This window comes from Protopterus annectens, chromosome 6.part0 (assembly GCF_019279795.1).
Source record: "Protopterus annectens isolate FY-2018-M chromosome 6.part0, PAN1.0, whole genome shotgun sequence".
NCBI lineage: Eukaryota > Metazoa > Chordata > Ceratodontiformes > Protopteridae > Protopterus > Protopterus annectens.
The window spans coordinates 1995783111-1995807496 of record NC_056737.1 but is presented as its reverse complement, the minus strand read 5'-3'; the positions used below and the strand labels follow the sequence as shown (position 1 = coordinate 1995807496).

At 44.2% G+C, this 24386-nt stretch overlaps 1 protein-coding gene across 1 annotated transcript in view; it reads left to right on the top strand.

Annotated features, from left to right (window-relative positions):
- The window catches only part of AGPS (alkylglycerone phosphate synthase), a 1624661-nt gene that overhangs the window by 1412859 nt on the left and 187416 nt on the right, over positions 1 to 24386 (top strand). The window contains exon 19 of the mRNA XM_044075311.1: positions 11921 to 11978. Within this exon, the coding sequence (XP_043931246.1) occupies positions 11921 to 11978 (58 nt within the window). The remainder of the gene's footprint in view (positions 1 to 11920; positions 11979 to 24386) is intronic.

The following is a 24386-nucleotide window of genomic DNA, read 5'->3' as shown; positions in this document are numbered from 1 at the left end:
ACATTTGTTGTCATGTGGTAGGATTTTGGCTTTGTTAAAGAGCTCCCAAAAATTAAGGAAACTGTATTCAGTCTTAGTACAGTAGTATTGTCTACAGAGATTATAGCATGTCATGAGTTCTTAAATTTCTTTGGTTACCCAGGAAGATTTTTGGAACTGACCCCCCCCCCCCAACCCCAGGCATTCTGTTGAGATTGAAAGGAGTATGTTAGAGTACTGTACAACTTAGTCCAGATGTTTTTCATGTTTCACTGTTGCACAGTCATTACATTTGGGTTATCTGCTTGCAGTAGCCCTCAGTCGGCCTGGTCTTGGGTCCTGCGTCGAATGCTGTCCTTTCTTCCATGACGTCAGGTCGTCAGGGGTATAAAACATTATTTGTGTACTGTGACTTCTGTGGTGTGTTCAGCCCCATTAAACCTCTACTTTTATTTTGAGCCTTTTCATTTTGGAACTGGTGCTTTGTTTTGTTTATTTGTTCAGCTAGCACCTTCCTTTTGATACGTATAAAACATGCAGCCCATGTCATTACATCAGTCTTTCTTGCCGTGTGGTGCCAGAATCAGAAGCAGTTCGCAAGTGCCGGTCGGCCGACTCCTGAAATTTTTGTTTTCGAGTTTCAGAACCAAAGTCTTCAACTAAAGCCAAGTACCCCATTGGGGAAACTTTTTCTTGCTCCTTACCGATGTCAGTAAAAGTTAATAATTGCATTACTTGTGGAAAGCAAATACCTCACAAAGATTTTCATTCGTACTGTATTCCTTGCCTGGACCCTGACCACAATGTACCTTGCTGTCATTTTTGTGCTTTATTTAATCAGCACACTATCTGTCATCGGTATATTTTCGCCTCTAAATATTTTGGTTCTTGGTTTAATTATCCAGAAATGTCGGTTAGCCATCCGTCTGCCGGGATTCCGAAAAAACGCAAAGATAAAGACAGAGACAGGCCGCCAAGGTCCAAAGCTGCCGACAATGCTTCTCCTAAACCCATCGCCAGTACTCAGTGAGGCACTTTCGCAGCCCCTGAAACCCGCTACATCTGATTTGCAGGCGTTTACTGAGACCCATTCAGAGTCCAGTATGCCGCCAGTTGTTTCAACTGTGGAACCTGTGAATGTCTCTACCTTGGATGGGTCCAGAGCTGCTGTGCAGGCACCAGGTTCTGAGGGTGCATTCAGGCCTATAGACTTAAATATTAAACCGACGCCTCCGTCTTCATTTAGGCCTAAATCTCAAACCATGCCTAAGAAACCGACCCCCAGGCCGCATGCTCAGGCCTTTATACCTAAAAAACAAATGATTAGAATGGCTGAAGATCTTATAACTTTAATCAAGGGAAGCCAACCTCCCCCTTCTAAGAGACCTAAGACTGAAGTTGTTTATGAATCTTCTGACCAGGATTCTGATTTTTCTGATTCTTCTGATGATCTGGATTTGCTCTTATCTACTTACGAGGATTCTGATGCAGAGGACTCTATTCCTTCTGCTTCCCCCCCCAGAGGATTTTTCTTTTGGTGAGACCTTACATACTCTAAGGGAGCATTTCCACTGAGAAAGCCAGGATTTTTCTCCTTCAAAAAAGAGGCTTAGGGATTTCTTACTCCTGCCTCAGCATAGGCCTTTAGCTGTACCTCCTGTACTAGACATTGTTGATGATGCCTTTTCGGAATCTAGTTTGGCCCCTGATTCTTTGCCTCCTGCTCCCAGAAAACCTGACCAATGTTACAGGGTTCCTGATTCACACAAGTTTCTTTTTAAAAATCCTATTGCGGATCCAGAGACTATTTCACAGGGACCCAAGGGCGTTAAGGTTTCTACTGCTAAAAATCCTACCCCTTCTAATAGAGACTCCATGGCGCTGGATAGATGGGGTAAGAAGGTTTACACTTCTGCAACCTTGGCCATTAGGGCTTTAAACTGCCAGTTTCATATGTTAAAGTATCAACAACATGTTATTGGGTTGCTTAAACAGAAAATGATGTAGATTCCTGACTGTGCTGAAAGTAAAGAATTACAGGATTTAATGCATTCTGCTGAACAGGTTGGTAAACATACTTTGCAATGTGGATTTGATTCATTAGAGGCCTCTTGCAGGGCTGCTGTTACTGGGTCTGTGCTCAGAAGGCATGCTTGGCTTAAGGAGCAATCTTTGCCTGATCATGTTAAAGCTAAACTGTTGAATGCTCCCTTAAATCAGGACCGTCTGTTTGGCAACAAAGCTGAGGAAGTTCTTAAAAAGATAGAAGATAAAGCTAAATCTGTACAAACTGTTAAAGATTTCTTGCAAGTTCAGCCTCCTAGATTTAGTAGGCATTGGCCCTCTAAGAATTGGTCCTTTCCAGCCCCTTCCAGGTCTTCTCAAGTCAAACCCAGACACAGCAGAAACCCCACATTTCAGTCCCAGGGGACACACAAGACTAAGCAGTGGGGGATTTCAGCACCCAAATCTGGGAGTAGTAAGACCCCCCCCCCCATGGAAAACTGTCTCAATGACTTGTTTTTAAAACTTCCAAGCACTTCCCAACTGAATGCTCCTAAAGACAGAAAGATTGGTCTGCAGGCCAAAAACTGGGAACTCATTACTTAGGACAAATGGGTTTTAAATATAGTGTCCCAATGATACAGATTTCACTTCCACATGTTACCAACACCAAGCGGGTGGCCAGAGTCCCAAAATCAAGTACTCTCTCTCTCTCAAGCATGGGGACTATTCAGTTGCTACCAGAAGAGGAAAAGGGACAAGGTTTCTATTTGAGACGTTTCCTGGTACCCAGAAAAGGTGATACGTGGCATCCTATCCTGGACCTTTCTACTCTAAACACCTTTCTGGTGATTCCAAAATTCAAAATGCTGACTCTTCACCAGCTGCTTCCTATGCTAGGCAAAGATGCATGGCTGGCAACACTAGACTTAAAAGAAGCATACCTGCACATCCCTATCAGGAAGTCTTGCAGAAGACACCTACGCTTCAAAGCAGGCTACATGCACTATCAGTTTTCTGCACTGCCCTTTGGCTTATCTACTGCGCCCAGGGTACTGCGCCCAGGGTATTCGCAAAGTGCCTAGCTCCAGTCATTGCATTTTGCAGGCAAAGAAATATTCAAATATACCCATACCTGGACGATTGTCTAATTCAGGCAGAAAGCCAGGACATACTTTTGAATCATCTGGCCTTTGTTCAAAGGGTACTGACTTGTCTGGGGTACACCATAACCGAAAATAAATCACTCCTGGTACCCTGGTCAACAAATTATATTCCTGGGAGCAAGCTTGAATACAGCTTCCCAGATGGCTTTCCTCACACCAGAGAAACAGATTAATTTGACAACCTACTTCAAACAAGTGACCACGAAAACCCAGTTATCTGCAAGGCAAATACTGCAAGCCTTGGGGTTCATGGCCTCCTGCATTCTTCTAATTCCATATGCAAGGCTGCATATGAGGAAACTACAATGGTATCTCAAAAGCCTATGGTGTCAACATTCACAGGATCTAGAAGCAATGATTCCTATCATACCTTGCCTATGCCTAGAGTTCCTTTGGTGGGCAGAGGCCTGCCACCAAAACAGGGGGCTACCATTCACACTACCCCCTGCCACCCAAACCTTAACAACTGATGCATCAGACTATGCGTGGGGGGCTCTTCTGGCAGGGAAGTGCATTCAGGGCAAATGGAACCCAAGTCAAATGCACCTGCACATAAATCAAAAGGAAATGTTAGCTGTACAGAATGCTTTGACAGCCTTCAAGGACCACATTCTTCCAGGACAACTGATGGTAAAGATGGACAACAGCACTGTCATGTGGTACATAAACAAGCCGAGGAGTACACATTCTTACCCCCTCTGCAGACTAGCCATGGCATTGTGGAACACAGCCTTGAGATACCAAGTGAATCTACAAGCTCAGTTCCTGCCAGGAAAACTAAATACACTGTCAGACGGACTAAGCAGAAACCTTATGGACCCACACGAGTGGAAACTGGAACCAAACATTTTCAACATGTTGACAAGCAAATGGGGGAGCCCAGATACAGACCTGTTTGCCTCCCCCCAGAACCATCAATTGGGCAAATCTTGCACAAGGATTCCCCACAAGCTAGCTTGGAAAGTGGATGCTCTTTCCTCCTCTGCCTGTATTCTCCAAGGTACTACTAAAGATCAAACAGGACAAGCCAAGGACGATTTTAATTGCAGCAGACTATCCACGCCAACACTGGTACCCCCTCATGCGCAGTGTGTCACGCTTGGCCCCATGGCACCTGCCTCAGACTCCTTCCCTGTTGTCTCAGCAGGAGAACCAAATTCTGCACCCTCAAGCTGCTAACCCTGAACCTAGCAACCTGGCTAATTACCTAATCTCTCCTTTACCATTCAAATCAGTGATGGATATCATTTTAGAGGCAAGAGGCCTAGTACTAGAAAATCTTATGCTGAAAAATGGAAGAAGATTTTGTGCCTGGAATCAATCGGAAGGGATGAGCGCAGCAGTGCCCAATATACCTGAGATTCTACAATACTTGACTGAGATGCTTCATAAGGGCTTGTCCTTTTCCTCCATCAAAATTCATGCCTCAGCCATTTCAGCTCATTATAGCACAGAGCCCCTCCCCTCTTCTCTTACCCACTGCTCAAGCAGTTCCTCAGAGGGGCCAAAAAATTTAAGGCCACCCAGGAGAGCTCCAACTCCAGCCTGGGAACTTAACTTTGTCTTGGAGAAACTAATTTTTCCTCATTTCGAGCCAGCTGCTACTGCAGATTTAAAATTCCTTTTCTGGAAAACAGCTTTCCTTTTAGCAATCACTTCTGCAAGAAGGGTATCTGAATTACTGGCCCTTATGGCTGTGGAGCCTTTCATCATCTTTCGTGCGGACAGGGTGTCCCTCAGAACCAGTCCCTCCTTCATGCCTAAGGTGGTATCCAGTGTGGCTCTTAATCAGTCCATTCATTTGCCTACCTTCTTTCCTAACCTACAGAACAAAGGGGAACGGATACTGCACTCGTTAGATGTGCACAGACAACTTAGATTCTACTCGGACAGGAATAAACCTCAAAGGAAATCTGAAAATCTGCTGGTGGCATTTGCTGCAGGGACAGAGGGGAAAGCTATTTCAAAGCAAACCATTTCAAAATGGATAGGCCACTGCATTAATTTCTGCTCTAAGCACCATGGAAACCTATCCCACAGGGCATCAGACCCCATTCAACCAGGGCTGCATCTACCAATACAGACTTTCTCAGGGGTGTCCCTACCAGGGACATCCTAGAAGCTGCTACCTGGAGTTCTGTACATACTTTCACCAAGCATTATCATTTGCCAATTTTCAATAAGTCCAGAGCTGGCTTTGCCACTGCAGTCTCGCAGGGCCTTATAGCTGGTCCTAATTCTATTTACATTCCTCCTCCCAACCTTAGATTTGGGAATCTACCCAAATGTAATGACTGCAACAGTGAAACACAAAGAACACAGTACAGTTGTGTCAACTTATCATAAATGTAGATATTCGAGTATATTCACTGTTGCAGTCCTGGTTACCCTCCCAGCAGCCCCTTAGTTCTTTTGGCTATACCTCTACTCTCCCTTACTATGCTCAAAAAGCTTTTTGGTGTGTTTGCTTTTTTGTTGGAGGTATATCCTTGTAATTATAGATTTAATTGCTTCCCATTAGGGGGGCATCTGACATCTGAGGCAAGAAAAACTGATGTAATGATGTTGGCTGCATGTTTTATACCCCTGATGACCTGACGTCATGGAAGAAGGGACAGCATCTGACGCAGGACCCAAGACTTTGTTAATCAGGCCGACTGAGGGCTACTGCAAGCAGATAACCCAAATGTAATGACTGCAACAGTGAATACACTCGAACATCTACATTTATAGTAAGTGTACACAACTGTACTTTCCTGCTGTTAGAACTGACCACAGTTAATCTGATCAGCAGGTAGACAAGGTAGATGATCATTTGAAGATATGTATTGTATTGATAGTGTCAGCATTTTGCAGTGAGGAGTACAACACCTAGTCATAAATATTGTCTCTTTTCATGAGTTTGTAGAACTGAATTACTGGATTGGGTATTGTGTCACTAAAGCACTTTTCCATTTGATATTTATATCTCTCAAAACAACACTTAACATTTGATATTAGATGACAGCCATGAAAATGTATCATCAGTGGTGTCATAAGTGAGGTGTGATAGGAAAACAATTGGTGTCACAATCCATGTTTTCACTGCATTGACATTTACTGTGTACAGGTCTACTTGCATGAAAAGGGAGGTTTAGTCAGACACTTCTGGACCATTGAAGTGGAAAGGCAAATAATAGTCATACCCCAGCACCCTTTTCAACTCTGTTATATCTTTCTGTATTATACCATAGAGGAGGAATTTCAAGCTGCCTTATGTGTGAATGGGCCTGCTTCAAATCAATGAAAGCTCACAATATCAATTCCCAAGTCATCAAAACGAGTTTGCCAAAACTGCAAAACATCGAAAGTACACAACATTGAACCTTGGAACATTGGAACCAACTCTCCGGTTATCCCTAACCAGTCTAACAATTAAAAATTATAACAAAACATCAACATAAACTTTCCAGTAACCAAAACTAATAAATAACTCACCATACACTGCATATTCAACATCCAATACTGACTCTACCCATAATGCCAAACCACCTTAAAGGAATAAAACAAATAATTAAAACACAATAACGCCCCCCCCCCCCCAAAAAAAAAAATTAAATATACCAACTCCGAGATCGCACTACCGCAAAGAAAAGGGCACATTTACAGGTATGTTAACACTGCTGCTACTGACCACATGTCAGTAATCTCTGTTCGATGTTCTGAGGTTCAATGTTGTATATTTTCAATGTTTTGCTGTTTCAGCAAATTTGTCTCAATGATTTAGTCCCGTCTGGAAGGTGTTCCAGTATCTGTAGGGGAAGAGCAGGTTTATTTATTAGTTGTACAGGAAATTTTAGATCTAGCCTTTAAACAAGATCAGTTAGTGTCTCACTTTCATTTCTTAGTTTTGCCTTGTTCCACATATATGACCTTTTTTCTGTTTGCTTAGATACCGGAATAATTTCATGTACTTGAAACAGATTTTATTTTCTCTCACAAGTAAAGAAAGTGGACAGTATGCAAAAACACAGTATATATATCTTATTTAGAAGCAGTCTGCATGGACAAATGAAAAAATACAAAAACACACACATCTGTCACTGCTGCAACTTGAAGCCAAGCTATGTGCAGGCTGAGTAAACTCAAGCAGGCCTGTAATTATTATCCCAGTAGTTATGCAGCACACGAAGAACTCCTTTGTAGTTGCATACAGGGAAAAAAAGTTTGTTTACATACACCTGGAAGCAGTATGAACCCATGGTAGCCAAAACTAGTACATCCCACTCTGGATAGCATGAACAGATTCATATTATAGGATCGTAGGAGGTTACTAGGTTAACAGCCCCAGGGTCCTTACAAGCCTAGCCAAGTTCAACCAACGTTCCCAAGGGTGTCTGGTTCAAGCAGACACTAAAATCAGCACCTATTGCCCCTGTCCAAGAGGGACACAGGTGGAACCCCTGGGTGAATTTCCAGTTGCCCATTCAGTCATCCAAATTATGCTTAAATAGGGCCAATGAGGGGCTTTGTTTAACATGAGTAGGAAGCTAGTTCCAAAAGTGGGGAACTTCTGTGAGACAAATCTGTTTCGCCAGCAACTTCTGTTGATGTCACATGCCAGGTTAAGGTCCTTTGAGTGAGTGACCCCGTGTTCCATTTGACTTGCAAATATGCCACATTTCCATTAAAGCTGAGTCAGAGATTGCTGTATATGCAAGGCACAGGTTGCCTCTGAGCAGTCTGTATAACACAGAGTAAAGGGACAATGATTTCAGTCTGTCTGCATAAGACAGATCTCGAAGACCCTGTATTTTCTTTGTTAGGAACCTTTGACCTTTGTGGTCTCTCCAGTTGCTGCAAGTGTTTGGAAAGGAGCATACCATAGGGAGCATTGTACTCTATTATTGGCCTGATGAGGGAAGAGTACAGGAGGGTTAGAACCTATTTTTTTTCTGGAGGTAATGCCTTTACTTATGAGATGAGCACTATAAAATGCCCTTCTTACCACTGTGGAGATATGGTGATCAAAGTTAAGGTTGCTGTCGACTTGTGTGTCCAGATTTCTCACCATTGACTGTGTGCTTAGGGTATTGTTATTGATGTGGTAGTTTGCAGGAGCATCACCCTTGCTGAAAGGGATGATAATGCATTTTTTTGCATTAAGTTTAAGATCATATTTTTGGCATCAGTCATTAGTCTGCATAAGACCTTCTTGAAGAATATTGAGATTGCTATGGGTTTCAGTGATCACTCCCAGTTTGCAGTCAACACACTTTGTCAGCCACAGTCCTTTAGTTTTAGCCTGTGCTTTGGAGAAGTAGATTCCAAACAGTAGGGGTCCCAGAACCGATCCCTGTGGAACACCACTAGTTATGGGTCTTCTGGAGTAGGTGGAGTCCCCTGTTTTAACCGTATGAATATTATCAGTGAGCCCATTTGCAACCCACTTGACAATATATGGATTGATACCCAGCTGGGTGAGTTTATCAATGATGCCTGAGTAGGGGATTGTGTCACAGGCCTTGGCTAAGTCTAGGTAAGCCTGCTTTATGCACATATTCACCCTCATGTAGGGCTTTGGTGACGGTCTCAAAGAAGTCCACCAAGTCTAACAGGCATGATCTCCACTTGACAAAGCCAAACTGGGTGGGGTCAAGAGTTTTGAGATTTCCTATATCTTTGTTAATAAGGTCCATGGTGATTCATTCCATGACCTTACAGATAAGGCTGGTCAGGCTAATGGATCTATAGTTCCCGGGGTCCATGGATGCACCTCCTTTGTGCAAAGGGATGAAGCCAGTGCTTAGGCTATGATGGAAAAGCCTGCCCAATGGTGATGATAATTCCTGTTTTAACCCATGTATTACATAGCCTGGGGTGTTGTCTGGTCTCATAGAAGCTGTATTTTTGGCCTTGGAGAGGGTGTTTGAGACCTGCTTCTCAGAGATACTAAGTGTGGGGGGGGGGGCAGGTGTTAGGGATGCTTTGGGGTTTATGTGCTGGGGACAGGGGACTGAAGTTTTCAATGAACCTATCAGCCAGCTGATTTGCTATAGCCACAGGTTCTGTATATGTTGTACCATTAACTACGAGTTCAGAGCAAGTCTGGGCCTTACCTTTGAGGTTTACAGATGTAACTAAAGAATGCATTGTGGTTATCCTTAGTTAAGGAAGCTAATTTGGATTCTTAATTACCTTTGAAGGACTTCACTAGGAGTTTTATTTGCTTGTTTAAGTTGAGGAGGGAGTGTTTCCAGTTTTAAGACTGTTCCTTCCTACTGTTAGACAGCAGTTTCTTTGTACTACTGTATAGGCTAATTGCAGGTGTCCACCAGGCAGGTTTGCTTTTCCTTGAAGATCTTGCTTTGGTTCTGTCAGGTATGGCAGAGTCAATACAGTTGTACAGGTGCTCATATAAAGCACTGGTGTATAACTCAGCATAGGTGTCTGTTCCATCAGTGGAAGGAGGGACTATGATGCTATTTATGCTGTCATGTAAGAGGTTGTAATTGGCCTTGGAGAAGTTTTTTATTCTAGTTGTTGCTAAGGGGGGGGGGGGTCTTGTGCTGTAGTTACTTCTGGAGAGACTGATTTGTGGTCAGATCTCACCAGAGAAGACCACACACACTGGGGGTGGTGCAGTGGTCCCCCATGTTGGTGAGCAGCAGATTCAGGATGTTTGAGCACCTTGTGGGTGTGTCAGCCAATTGGTCCAGGACATTGGAGTTAACGAAGTCTAGGAACCTTTGGGCAAGTGAGTTAGAACACTTATGATTTACCCGATCAATGGATGGGTAATTAAAGTAACCCAAAATCAGAGTGTTTGGTTGTATCTTGATTGACTCAAGTGGATCCAAGTAGGATGAGTGGGATGTCCTGATTCATGGAGAGGGTCCTTTAGCTGGCAAAGATCTGAAGAGGGGTCTTACCTATGATCAGTTGCACCTAAAGTAATCGTACTGTTTAACCAATCTAGAGGTATATTTGTCTTTAATGAAATTGATACACCACCTCCTTTAGTTCTCATGCCTTCAGTTTGTGGTCTGAACGTGTGGAAGCAAATTTAACCTGGTATAGCTGGGGTGCTGTCCGCAGCCTTAAACCAGATCTCACTGTCTGCGCTTCCCAGAATATTCTCATAACCTCTGATGGGATCCTCCAGGACACTGGACAGGCAGTATGCTTATTCCCACCCTCCATGTTGGCTTCCCCATTGCCCATTTTATTAATCAAACTCCATTCATCTGTTTCACATTCAGGGAGTTATTCCCATGTGCCATACAGCTAGCTGTAGTCTCACAGGTTTGGCCTTTTTATTGTATATGTACACACCAGTAAAATCCTTTTTACTTAAGAGACTGAGTTATTCCTACACAGATGTTAAGTCAAAGGTTGCCACTTTTTAATCCCTAGTATGCCCTGTTACGATCATTGAATTGGCTGTGTGGATGGAGTCCAGACTGTGGCCCAGGTGATTTGAGTTTGAGTAGCGTCCCAGAAAAGGGTGGAGTTTATATGCACTCGTAGGCACAGAGGGTGGTATGATGTTCCTGGTGAAGGCCAGGGTGAATACCGATCTTGCTACAGGGTAAGGGACAGGGCCACTTCAAGAGAATGCCCCTGTGAAAGTGAATGGCATCCTCTGCAGACAGCCCATTCTGCCTCTGATTCCTCACTGATTGTGCACACAGGACTGGTGAAAAATGGGGGGGGGGGGCAAAAAGCAAACCACTTCTGATGGCTGCCTATATGACAGTCCCTCTCATTTGGCTTTCCACCCACTCAAGGGAATGAATGGGAATACACTGAGAGATGGCATCTGATAGTTAGCAGGTGGTGGGGGTAGAATTACAAAAAGTGACCCTTTAGCTTTGTTTCCTGGTTACATACAATCTAACCTTTTTTGCTGTATACGTAGATAACACTATAGTTCTTCTTCTTCTTTCGGCTATTCCTGGTTAGGGGTCGCCACAGCGGATCACTGTCCTCTCATGATTGGCAGTGGAGTTTTACGGTGTTGAGTTGCCAGCCCGGTGCCCAACCTTCCACAGAAGACACACACACGCACGCACTCATGCCTATGGCCAATTTAGTGTATCCAGTCCACCTACAGCATGTCTTTGGGATGTGGGAGGAAACCGGAGCACCCGGAGGAAACCCACGCGACCACAGGGAGGACACGCAGACTCCGCACAAAAGGCACCCTAGCCGAGGATCGAACCGGAGAACCTCTTAATGTGAGGCGGCAACGCTAACCACTGCACCACCGTGGTCAGCCTAGACAACACTATAGTTCTGTGTGCTTGAAACATACTGAGCTGTTCTTAGACGAACCTTAGTTGCTGTGTCTCACTTTTCAATACATAGACTTTCCTGGTCCCAGAAATTGACTTTTTTAGTTGTTTTTTCCCATTCTTATCGATGTAACTTTTTGTTATATACTTACATTGTAGTCCAGTGTGCCTAAAACAGACAGAAGATTTGCAATTAAGTCTTTCACAAATGGGCTTCAGTCAAATTGGGGTAGCAGCCTTTTTATCCAACTGGAGAAGTAGCTTTGTGCACTCAGATGACATCATGTAGGGAGAGAACCAGCTGGGTACATCTTGCTAAAATATGTTTCATATGGCTCAAAAATTGCAACTTAAGTTTATGCATTTTTAAAAGCTCTACTGTTAAGGTAGTTTTTTGATGTACTTTATAGTCTTTATTAACTCAAGTTTCTGCTTTGAATTTCATGTTTCTTAAAGAGGACAGATGTTACTTTTTAAAACTTTTTTTCTTAACAGGCTGCAGCAAGAGAAGAAATTCTTGCCAATGGAGGTAGTCTGTCACACCATCATGGAGGTAAACATTTGCACGTTATGAACTTTTTTATAAGCAGACTACAGCAAGAAAAGAAATACTTACCAACATCGGGAGTCTGTCACACTGCCACAGACATAAGTCATTTGTATGCCATTCTAAATATTTAATACTATTTAACACTGCTGCAGAATACTGTAGTACTATGCTTTCCCAAGAAAATGGTACATTATGGTCCACTGGATACCATTTCCCCAAAGCTTTTTTTTTACTGAGCTAGTTAATCAAATGGAGTTTTCTTAAACCATCCCCAAAGTAAGGGTGCCTTCTGCAACCTCCCAACATGCAAGCCTAATTACTGCTATCTCTTAGGTCTCATAACCTTGGAAAATGTTTCAAAAGTCCAAAAGCTCTGTTTGATCAATTAGCTTAGATGAATTTGGCTGCAGGAAGCAGTCATCAGTCAGCCTGATTCACTGAATCTGTGACATAGTGATCTTCAGCTAATGCTATCTCATGGTTTAATTTTCCAAGCCTTTTGTGTTTCTAATACCATGATGGGAATAGATCCCATTCCTAAGTCAGAATGTGATTAAAGTTTGTGAAATTAGTATTGTTTCAATCTGTGATGTTCGCCATAAGTGCTCTTCACCTGCATTGTGCCCAGAATTGACTTCTACTGAAATTCATATGGAGTTACATGTATTGGTAGTATGTCTAAATATGACTGTAGATTCATTTTTATGAGACCTATTGCTTTTACTGCTAGTGGAGCTGTCTGGGTATCTTTCTTCCACATTGCTGTCATTACTGCCTGCAAGTCCTGGTGTTTTATGAGTTTGTGTATCTCAGTATGTTACACACTGTAATCACTGTGGGTGTAGCAGTTTCAGTCATCAAGGCTACATTTGTCTTCTATTTATGGACTACTATATATGGTTTTCTTGCATCTTTTTTATGAACTGTTAGTAATGGGTGATCCCATGTATAATCTTCATCATTCTCTGTAATGCTTTATGGCTTATGTTTCCATTGCTTCTCGGCTGCCTCAGTATTGTAATGTTTGCACAATCCCCAGTGCAGCAATCTTGCCACATTATTATGCCTTTCGGTGTACAGGCCCTTTGCCGTTAGTATATCACATCCAACAACAACAAGATATGCAATTGTTTCCAGTTCTGTTGTACAGAACCTGCATTTGTCTGTTTCTCCTACATTTCATAGGACTTTGTAAACCAACATATACATAGTCCACTATCCTGGGCCACTAATATTAACCTTTCTTCTGTGGGTTTAAATTCGCCTCTCCTAAACCATTTCTGCATCAAATCCTGATCAGCATGAGATTGCTCCAGGAGTTTTCTGTACTTACTATAAAAGTCATGCCTTTTCCACATTTCTTCCCTTCTCTTCTGATCCTTCAACTTATATTATTTCTTTTGGGGTTTTTTTTGGCACATTCTGTTGCTGTCTGATTTTTGTCTACTTCTGGTTTGATTTCCATTCCCGCTTGACACCAGTACACGTCTGCTAAACTAAGCAGGAAGTTATCATAGACTACTTCTATTCATGTTTTAAAACTTTCACTAATGTTTGTATCTGTTGAGGTCAGCAGATATGTATGCAGCCCCATCATTTAGATTTATACATGTAATCAGTTTCAAAGGGGCCCCTACATCCTTCAGAACAAGGGGATATAGAATTTTGGCATACACTGATTTTTATATATCACTTGATAAGTGTGAAGCATTTTGTTGTTTGTTTTTCTGTCCACCTCATGCAATACCTGTTGTAGTCAGTCAGTCACACCAAAACTGTAAGTTAAAATAGGGGGGACAAATTGATTTATAACTTAGACTTTGTTCCTAGATGTCAGGGCAATTTTTAGTATTAGTTTTCATCTTCTGAAGTAGTCCTTACTGAGTTTTATGTGCATTTGTTCATGTTTTATTGCTGATCCTGCAACAATTCCCAAATTTTCATACACTGCTTCCTTCTCAAGTTCCGTTACATCACATTCCTGTCCCAGGTTGATGTATTCTTGGTTCTGCAGCTTTCCTGCTTTAAATGTTGCTTTTTTACACTTATCAAGACCAAATGGCATTCTTATGTCATCTGAGAAAGATGTAACTACTTGCATTCATACTTTCAGCTCATCTGATGAATTATCCAGTTTTAAGCCTTCCACAAAAAGAAGTTGAGAAGTGTTTACACTTGAATTTTTTCTGGGAACCAAGTTATAACCAAGACCTAATCTGTTAAGTAGACAGCTTAATGGGTTAAGGGAAAGACAAAACAGCTGCATTGACAAAGAATCACCCTGGAATATCCCCCTTTTAATTTTTATCTCTGGGATAATAATTTGCCCTTTGTCATGGCTTAATTGCAAAGTGGTTTGCCACTGTTTCATATTCACTGTAATGTAACTGATCAGTATAGGGTGCATTTTATACATCTGTAAGTGCTCCTTTATCCATGAATATGGGATGCTGTTATATGTTTTTTTTGTAATCTGTCCATACCAAAGTTAGTTTCTTCTCCTTGTTATAATCCTTATTTAGCATCACATGATCCCTTTGTTCCACATGACTTTCTTTTTTTGTTACCCTTTTGTTCTTTTGCCATGATTGAGTTTTCTTACTTGACTATAAACTCTTTCAGTATCCTCCTCCCACAGTCTGGCCTAACCCCATTGTAGGAATGGTTTTGAGTCTTGAGGATTCTACACTGTAATTTTTTCCAGGCTTGGCACCAGTGCGCATACCAGGATTGGGCACATTCTTCGTGTTTCACTGTTGCAGTCATCACATTTGGGTTATCCCTGCCAGGGTAGCCCTCGGCCAGCCCAAATACCAGAGGCTTAGTATTTCTGCGTCGGTTGCTGTTGCTTCAGGACTGACGTCAGGTCGTCAGTAGTATAAAGGCAGCTGACACCATTACATCAGTCTTTCTTGCCATGGAGCCTGAAGCAGAAGCAGTTCGTAGGAGTGTCAGTCGGCCGCTACCTGAGTTCATCTACCAAATTGAAGTTGAAGTCTTCTAAAGCTAAGTACCACGTTGGGGATCCTTTTTTCTTGCACTAACCAATGTGAGAAAAAGTTAATTGTCTCGCCTGTGGAAAGCAAATACCACACCGAGACTTGCATTCTTACTGCGTCACTTGTTTAGGCCCAGACCATGACATCCCCCGTTGTTGTTTCTGTGCTTTGTTCAATGCCAGAACTATCCATTGTCGGGTCCTTATTGTAGCAAGGTATTTTCACTTACAGTCCTCGAATTCTGATATGGGTTCAGTAAGCCGTCCGACAGCAGATCTTCTGAAAAAATGTAAAGATAAAGACAGAGACAGACCGCACGGATCCAAACCTACCGACGATGCTTCCGTTAAGCTAGTCATCAGTTCTCCGGTTCCCAGTGAGGCGCTTTCACAGCCCCTGATGCCCATTTCTGCGGATTCGCAGGCCGCTACTGAGACCCTTTCTGAGTCTGGTATGCCGCAAAACTCTTCTTCAACTAAGGATCCTGCAGTTGTCTCTACCTTGGATGGGTCCGGAGCCCCTGAGCAGGCACCGGCTTCTGAGGAAGTCCTTCGCACTACCGATTCTCAACTCAAACCAACGTCATCTTTTGTGACTACCGTTCTTTCGAAAATGACTGAGTTTCTTAGGCCCAAGAAACCGACCCACTCTCAGGCACCTGCTTCCTTGCCTCAGTCTCAAATACTTAAAATGGTGGAAGACCTTATCCTGCTGATCAGGGGAAGCTAAGCAACCCCCTCCAAAAGGAAGAGAAATCTGTCCCCTGTAGTTTTGTCTGAACAAGAGTCCGATGACTCTGATGCATCTGAATATGAAGACATGCTACCCCTCTCTACTTATGAGGATTCTGATGCAGAGGATTCCATTCGTTCAGCCTCTCCCCCAGAGGATATTTCCTTTGAGGAAACCCTGCATACCTTAAGGGACCATTACCAATGGGAGAGTCAAGACTGCCCTCAGTCTAAAAAGAGACTCCGGGAATTCATAGATCTTCCACAGCACAGACCCTTGGCCACCCCCCTTCCCCCAGTCCTGGATGTTGTGGAGGATGTTTTTCTGGAATCCAGCTTGACTTCTGACACCCTCCCTCCTGTGCCCAGAAAACTAGACAGGTACTAGAGAGTCCCTGAACTCACACAAATTTCTTTTTAAAAATTCTACTGCTGACCCTGAGGTAGTTTCTCAAGGGCCTAAAGGGATTAAAGCAACCTCTGCTAAGAATCCCACACCCTCAGATAGGGATTCCCAAGCACTAGACAGGTGGGGTAAAAAAGTATACACCTCAGCTACTCTTGCTATCATGGGCACTAAATTGTCAGTTCCATATGCTAAAATTTCAGTAACATACCTTGGAACTCCTCAAACAAGATATCTGTTCCTTTCCTGCTTGGCAAGAATCTAAAGAATTACAAGAGTTAATGCATTCTGCAAGTCAAGTAACTAAACACACCTTGCACTGTGGCTTTGATGCCCTAGAAGTTTCTTGCAGGGCAGCAGTCACTGGATCTGTCCTTAGAAGGCATGCATGGCTTAAGGAACAGCCCTTGCCACGCCATGTCAAATCTAAATTGTTGGATGCCCCCTTGCACAAAGACAACTTATTTGACACTAAGGAAGAAGAGGTCTTAAAAAAGATGGAAGAAAAAGCAAAATCTTTGCTAACAAGTAAGGATTTCTTACAGGTCCAGCCACCCAGGTTCAGCAGGCATTGTCGCACCAAACACTCGTCATTTCCTGCTCCCACCAAGCCAGTCCAGACTAAGCCCCGGGGAACCAGACCCCCCAGACAGCAGCCACAGGGAATGCAGAGATCTAAGCAGTTGACAAACTCCACTTCAAAACCAGGGAGTTCTAAGCCACCCCCTTATGGTAAGAACTCACAATGACTCACCTCCCCCACTCCCTCTGACCAGCCGTCACTTACCCTAGGAGGAAAACTCTCCTTTCACGCAAGCACCTAGACCACCATTACCAATGACCACTAGGTTCTGAACATAGTGTCTCAGGGATACATATTTTCCTTCCACACCCTTCCAACCCCAAAAGGGTTCCCAGATCTTTCTCCAAACCAGTGGACAGAGGCTCAAAAGCAAATCCTTTCCCTGCTTTCTATGAGGGCAGTAGAGCACATTCCTGCAGAACAGATAGGCCAAGGTTTCTACTCCAGACTTTTTATGGTGCCTAGAAAAGAGGGCACCTGGCACCCCATCCTCGATCTATCCATTCTAAACACCTTCCTGGTGATCCCAAAATTCAAAATGCTCACACTCCAGCAGCTGCTACCCACGCTCTCCAAGAATGCTTGGCTAGCCACCCTAGATCAAAAAGAGGCCTACCTCCACATTCCTATCAGGGAATCATGCAGGAAATATCTCTGTTTCAGGGCAGGATCTCAACACTTCAGTTCTCTGCTCTTCCGTTTGGCTTATCTACTGTTCACAGAGTTTTCACAAAATGTCTGGCTCCAGCCATTGCCTTTTGCAGACAAAGAAATATCCAGATTTAGCCATACTTAGATGACTGCCTTATTCAGGCAGACAGCCAGGAAAAGCTGCTCACGCCCCTGGCCTTTGTAAAGACCCTACTAACCTCCCTAGGGTACACAGTCAACGAAAAGAAATCCAAACAGGTGCCCACCCAAAGGATCATCTTCCTGGGAGAAAGCCTGGACACAGCATCCCACATTGCATGCCTTACACCAGAGAAACAAATTTTACTGACAGCCTACTTCTCTCAACTAGCCACCAGGCTGCAGTTATCTGCAAGAAAGATCCTGCAGGCTCTGGGGATCGTGGCATCTTGCATACTACTCATTCCATATGCCAGACTGCATATGAGGAAACTTCAGTGGTACCTAAAAAGCCTTTGGTGTCAACACTGTCAAGACTTGGAAACTCTTATACCTATAATTCCGTATAGGTTCATAGGGTAGGTACTAGGCTATCTGCCCGAAGGCATTTATAAGCCTAGCCGGAATGTGTTGGCTTTCGCCGCCCCCTTAGATTAGTTCCCTGTGCCTCTGTCCAGCAGAGCCACTGAAGTGATCCCCGGGGTAAACTTTTTATTTCCCATCCACTCGTCAAGGTTTCTCTTGAAGAGTGTTAGCGAGGAGCTCTGCCTAATGTACATTGGAATCTTGTTCCAAAGCATGGGAAGTCTCTGGGACAGGCATCTATCCCTCCAGCATGGCCTATTTATTGTTGTGGCAAGGTTTAGATCCCTAGAGCGTGTGGCTCGAGGGGATAAGCTTTTCTTTAGGTGGAGCATGTCAATCAGTTCTGGGTTGGACATGGTTTTGTATGTCAGGCAGAGATCACCTCTGAGTAGGCAGTATGCAACAGAGTACAGCTGGAGTTTCTTCAGTCGAGCTGCATAGGGCATCAATTTGAGGCCAGTGATCCTCTTGGTGAGGTACTTCTGTGGTCTTTCCAGCTGTTGCAGGTGTCTTGTAACATACATCCCAAATGGGGTGTTGTACTCTATGATGGGTCTGATGAACGATGAGTAGAGGGGCACAATGACCTCTTTTGATCTGGATGCGAACCCTTTTGTGATAAGGTGTGCCACGTAGAAGGATTTTCTAACCACTTTGGCAATGTGATTATCAAAGGAGAGTTTACTATCTACTTGGGTCCCCAGATCCCTTATTACGTCTTCCGTATTTAGGGGACTATCACCTATGTGGTAGTTTGTGGGTACTTTGTTTTTTCCAAAGGGAATGACTATGCACTTTTTGGCATTTAGCTTGAGGCCATGATTTTGACACCAGGTATCAGGGGCAGTGAGACCCTTTTGGAGGACGTCTGTGTCAGCCGGAGAGTCATTAATAGCTCCTAGTTTGCAGTTGTTTGCGAACTTGGTCAGCCATAGTCCTCCTGTGCTTGCCTGTACCTCTGAGAAGTATATGCCAAACAGGAGGGGTCCTAGGACTGAGCCCTGGGGAATGCCACTTGTAACCAGTTTATAGTCAGACCTAGCTCAACTCTTACCATGTGGGTTCTGTCCGTGAGCCAGTTGGCAACCCATCTTGTGATGTATGGGTTTATGTTCAGGCTGGTGAGCTTGTCTATAATACCAGAATGGAGAATGGTGTCAAAGGCCTTTGCGAGGTCTAGGTAGGCTGTGTGTACCACCTTTCCCTTGTCTATAGCCTTGGTAACTGTCTCAAAGAAGTCCACCAGGTTTAGGAGGCATGATCTGCCCTTAACAAAGCCGAACTGGGTAGGGTCCAGTGTTTGGAGGTTCCCAATATCTCTGTTAATGAGTTCCATGATGATGCGCTCCATAGCCTTGCAGATCAAGCTAGTCTGGCTTGTAGGGCATAGTTCCCAGGGTCTGTTGTGGCCCCACCTTTGTGGAGTGGAATAACCGTTGCTGTGCACCACTCTATGGGTACGTAACCTGTGGAGAGGCTGAGTTTGAACAGTGTGTTTAGTTGAGGGGTTAGTTCGTGTCTGAGCTCATGTAGGATGCAGCCTGGGACTCCGTCTAGTCCCATTGATGCTGTGTTTTGGCTTTGGAGAGGGCTGTTTTAACCTGAGTGTCTGTGATTTCAGGAGCTCTACATTCTTCTGGTATGGTTATGGGCCCTTTTGGGGGTGAGAGGGGAGTGAAGTTTGTGCTGAACCGGTCTGCCAGGATGTTGGCAATATCGGTCGGTTCAGTGTATTTTGTACCATTCTGCACTAACTTCGGGCAGATCTGAGCACTGCCACTTAGATTCTTGACATAGCTAAAGAATACCTTGTGGTTATCTTTGGAGTCCTTGGCAATTTTTCTTTCGAAACTCGCCTTGGATGATTTTATGAGGGATCGTAGTTTCTTGCTGATACTGATCAGGGATGTCTTCCCTTCTTGGGATTTTACTCTTTTCTCTGTACTAGTTTCCTCCTTCTATTGTATAGCTTGTTTATGGCAGGAGTCCACCAAACTGGTTTCCTTTTCTTGGAGGAGTGAGTCTTGGTTTTGCTTGGGATAGCACGATCCATGCATTCTTGTAGGTACCCGTTGAATGCATTAGTAAAGGATTTTGCAGCTTGGACAATGTTATCCTTTAGCATGGGGGCTTTGAAACTTTCCACCTCGGTCTTAAGTAACGTGAAGTTTGCTTTTGAAAAGTTTTTCACAGTGGTTTCCTTGTCCGGGGGTGGGGGCGGAATGTGGATATCCAAAGTGATTTGTTTATGGTCAGATCTAACCAGTGAGGGGTTGACCTCCGGTGTGGAGCACCAATCGCCCATGTTGGTGATAACCAGGTCCAATCCAGGGCGTTTGACTTTATAAATTCTAGGAAATGTTGGGCAAGGGAGTACTTGAGTAATTCTCCCAATTAATGTTTGGGTAATTGAAATCATCCAATATTAGGGTGTGTGGTAGGACCTTTATATTTCCCAGTGTTTCCAGAAATGCAGAATGGGGGTCCTGGGACATGGTGGGTGATCTGTAGCAAGCAATTTGAATTGCAGTTTTGCCCATTGTTAGTTGCATATGGATGATCTCTGAAGCATCATGCTGTGCCACTAACCTGGAAGTGTGGGTATCCTTGATGAATATGGATACGCCCCCCGCCTTTTGTATTTTGGTCCAGGTTCTGTGGCCGAAATGTATGGTATGAGTTGTAGCCTGGTAGTGCTGCGGTGCTCTCTGGAGCCTTAAACCAGGTTTTTGTTACTGCACATGTATCGATTTTCTCCATACTGAGGAATGCCTCGAGTGTGTGCATTTTGAGGTTTAGACTTCTGGCATTGAGTAGCATCATCCTCAGTTTTTTGTTACTTGTGCTATTTATGGTGGTGGGTTTGTCTTTTGAGCCTTGCCTAAAAAAGGCACTATGGGGGTGGCAAGAGCCTTGGCCAGTATTCGAAAGCCTAAGGGTGACAGGTGGAAGCCATCTCTAGCAAAGCAGCATGGCTTGTCGAGCATGTCATCCCAGGCAGACAGACACTGGATCCCCTTTGAATGACACCAGAAACTTAGCAAATTGTTGAAATAGATAATTTTTTCTTTATACTGTGGTATCATTCTTGGTGAGGGCAGGATGCTACTCAGGGTCAGGGTCATACCGGCCTGGGCTACAAGATCATGTCTCTTTTCATGTAGTCCAGGGAGGTACGGCTCAGGTCATTCATACCAACATGGACAATGACCGAGTCATATTTCTACTTGTTCTGGAATGGCCCGGGTGCTTGTGTTATGTGGTGGATCCTGGCACCCGACAAGCAGCTAACAGTAACCTTCTCCTTATTCAGTCTAGTGAGTGGGACGTCAGTGTGCCTTCCTTGCCTCAGAAAAGATTTTCTTTGGTGGGCAACAGCATGCTCCCACAACAAAGGACTGTCTTTCTCACCACCACCCCCCCCGCCACCCAGACCCTCACCACAGATGCATCAGACTATGCTTGGGGTACACACCTGGACGGCAGGTGCATACAGGGCCATTGGAGCCCACAGCAAATACCTCTGCACATCAACCAAAAAGAGATGATGGCTGTCCATTACGCCTTGATAACTTTCAAACCTCTTCTCTCTCCAGGGGCTCTCCTGATCAAAACAGACACCACCGCCGTGATGTGGTATATCAACAAGCAGGGAGGGGCTCACTCCTACCTTCTATGCAGGCTGGCCATGGCCCTTTGGCACACAGCCTCTGCCATGCAACTGCACCTGTTAGCACAATTCCTACCAGGCTCTCTCAACTCTCTGGCAGACCAATTAAGCAGAAATCTTCTGGACCCACATGAGTGGCAGCTCAACAGAAGAACCTTCACACTAATAACTCAGAAATGGGGCACCCCAAGGTCAACCTCTTTGCCTCCCACACCAGCCATCAGCTCAGCAAATTCTTCACCTGGGAGCATCACTGCATGGCTTGGAAAGTGGATGCTCTGTCCTTCCCCTGGTCAATCTGTCGGTCTATTCCTTTCCTCCACTACCTCTCATCCCCAAGGTACTGCTCAAAATAAAGGAGGAAAAACAAAAACCAAAGACAATTCTTATAGCTCCAGACTGGCCTCATCAGCACTGGTACCCCTTGCTGCGCAGCCTGTCCTCATTGCCACCATGCCATCTTCCTCAGATTCCAAACCTCCTGACCCAGAGGGAAGGGGAATTCATGCATCCCCAATTGCAGACACTCAGTTTGGCAGCTTGGCTTATTCCCTAACCCTGGATCAATCTGCCAACCTCAGTAAACAGGTTCTAGACATTATCCATGAGGCCAGACACCCTAGCACTAGAAAGTCTTATGCTGACAAATAGAAAAGGTCCTGCACCTGGATCCAGGCTAAGGGAGCCAGTACACCACAGCCCTCCCTTTCTCTCATCCTGGCTTACTTAGCTGACCTACTACACAGTGGCCTTTCTTTCTCCTCCATAAAAAAATCATGCCTCTGCTATTTCTGCTAATTTTCCCACTGAGCAGCCCCTTTTCTCCCACCCTTTGATCAAACCATTCCTAAGAGGAGCTAGCAACTTGAGGCCACCAACCCCAGCTTGAGACCTTAACTATGTATTGGAAAAGCTCATCCTTTCCCCTTTCGAATGAGCTTCTTCTGCAAAGCTAAAATTTCTCTCCTGGAAGACAGCATTCCTTCTGGCCATCATTTCAGCCAGAAGAGTCTCCGAGCTGCAAGTGCTCATGGCTGTGGAACCCTTCATCATCTTCCGTGCTGACGGGGTATCCCACAGAACTAACCCATCCTTCTTTACCCAAGGTGGTGTCCAGTGTGGCTCTCAACCAATCCATTAATTTGCCCTCCTTTTTTCCTAATCCCCAGAACAAAGGGGAAAGGATTCTGCACTCTCTAGATGTGCACAGACAGCTCAGATTCTGTCTAGACAGGACTAAATCCTTCAGAAAGTCTGATCAATTGCTGGTTAGCTTTGATACAGGGGCAGAAGGCAAAGCCATCTCCAAACAAACCATTTCCAAATGGATAGCACACTGCATCCATTTCTGCTACAAACAACAAAGAAAGCCTCCCCCCAAGGGGGTCAAGACTCACTCCACCAGAGCAGCCTCCACCTGTGTAGCTTTCCTCAGAGGAGTCCCCTCCAGGGACATCCTGGAGGCTGCCACCTGGACATCTGTTCACACTTCTACCAAACATTATCACCTGACTCTTTTCTCCAAATCCAGGGCAGGGTTTGCCTCTGCAGTCTTGCAGGGCATCCTAGCCAGCCTCTAGTCTCTTTGACTGCCTCCACCCATCCCCTCAGCTTTGGGAATCAACCCAAATGTGATGACTGCAGCCGTGAAACTCGAAGAACATAGTACAGTTGTGTACATTTACCATAAATGTAGATGTTCGAGTGTATTCACTGTTGCAATCCAGGTTTCCCTCCGTCCACCCCCCTTCTTCTCTTTCCTTACAAAGGGACATATTAGTATTTACTTTCTACTGGTGGGGTTCTTCCACCAGAACCTGCTCCTATTTGGGGGTTCCTGACAGGTTAGGGCAAGAAAAACTGATGTAATGGCATCGGCTGCCTTACTTTATACTACTGATGACCTGATGTCAATCCTGAAGCGACAGCAACCGATGCAGAAATACTAAGCCTCTGGTATTTGGACCGGCCGAGGTTTACCTTGGCAGGGATAACCCAAATGTGATGACTGCAACAGTGAATACACTTGAACATCTACATTTATGGTAAGTGTACACAACTATACTTTCTTTATCCTGAAATTTGTGCTCCCATCTGTCTTTTACATTTTTAACCTACCTCTGTCCATGATATATGCTATATAAAGTGTCATCTTGGTAAGATTTTGTAAAAACAGGGTCCACCTCATGAAGGTACTCACCAAGACTTGAGGATGAATTCAATTCCAGCAATACTACTGTTCTTTTCTTGCTGATTTTATCATCTCTCCATTTGGACCCAGTCAGGCCCTAAATCTGTGACATAATGATCTTCAGCTAATGCTACAGTCTGTGAATGCAGCATGTGTCTTAGAACAAAGCTTATTAACTAGAGGTTCACATCTAGTCATTCTCTCACATCCATATAGAGAAGCACAGTGTCAGTCCTGAGCCTTAAACAAGGTTTCTTACAGCTGGAGACCTATCAGCATCAGTGCCTTTGTTTCTTATTCTTCAGCTTTTGGAATCAGTATTGCACAGTATTCATCACATCTCAACACTTGTTTCTTATAGGTTCATAGGTAGGTACTAGGCTATTGGCCCTAGGGCCTATATAAGCCTAGGCAAAAAGGTACCCTGGCTTTCGCCACCCAAGAAAAATATTTTCCTGTGCCCCTGTCGAGCAGAGTCACAGAGGTGATCCCTGGGGTGAATTTCCTATTTCCCATCCAATCATCAAGATTTTTCTTGAAGAGTGCTGAGGAGCTTTGTTTGATATAGATAGGTAGTTTGTTCCAGAGTATGGGAAGTCTCTGGGACAGGAATCTA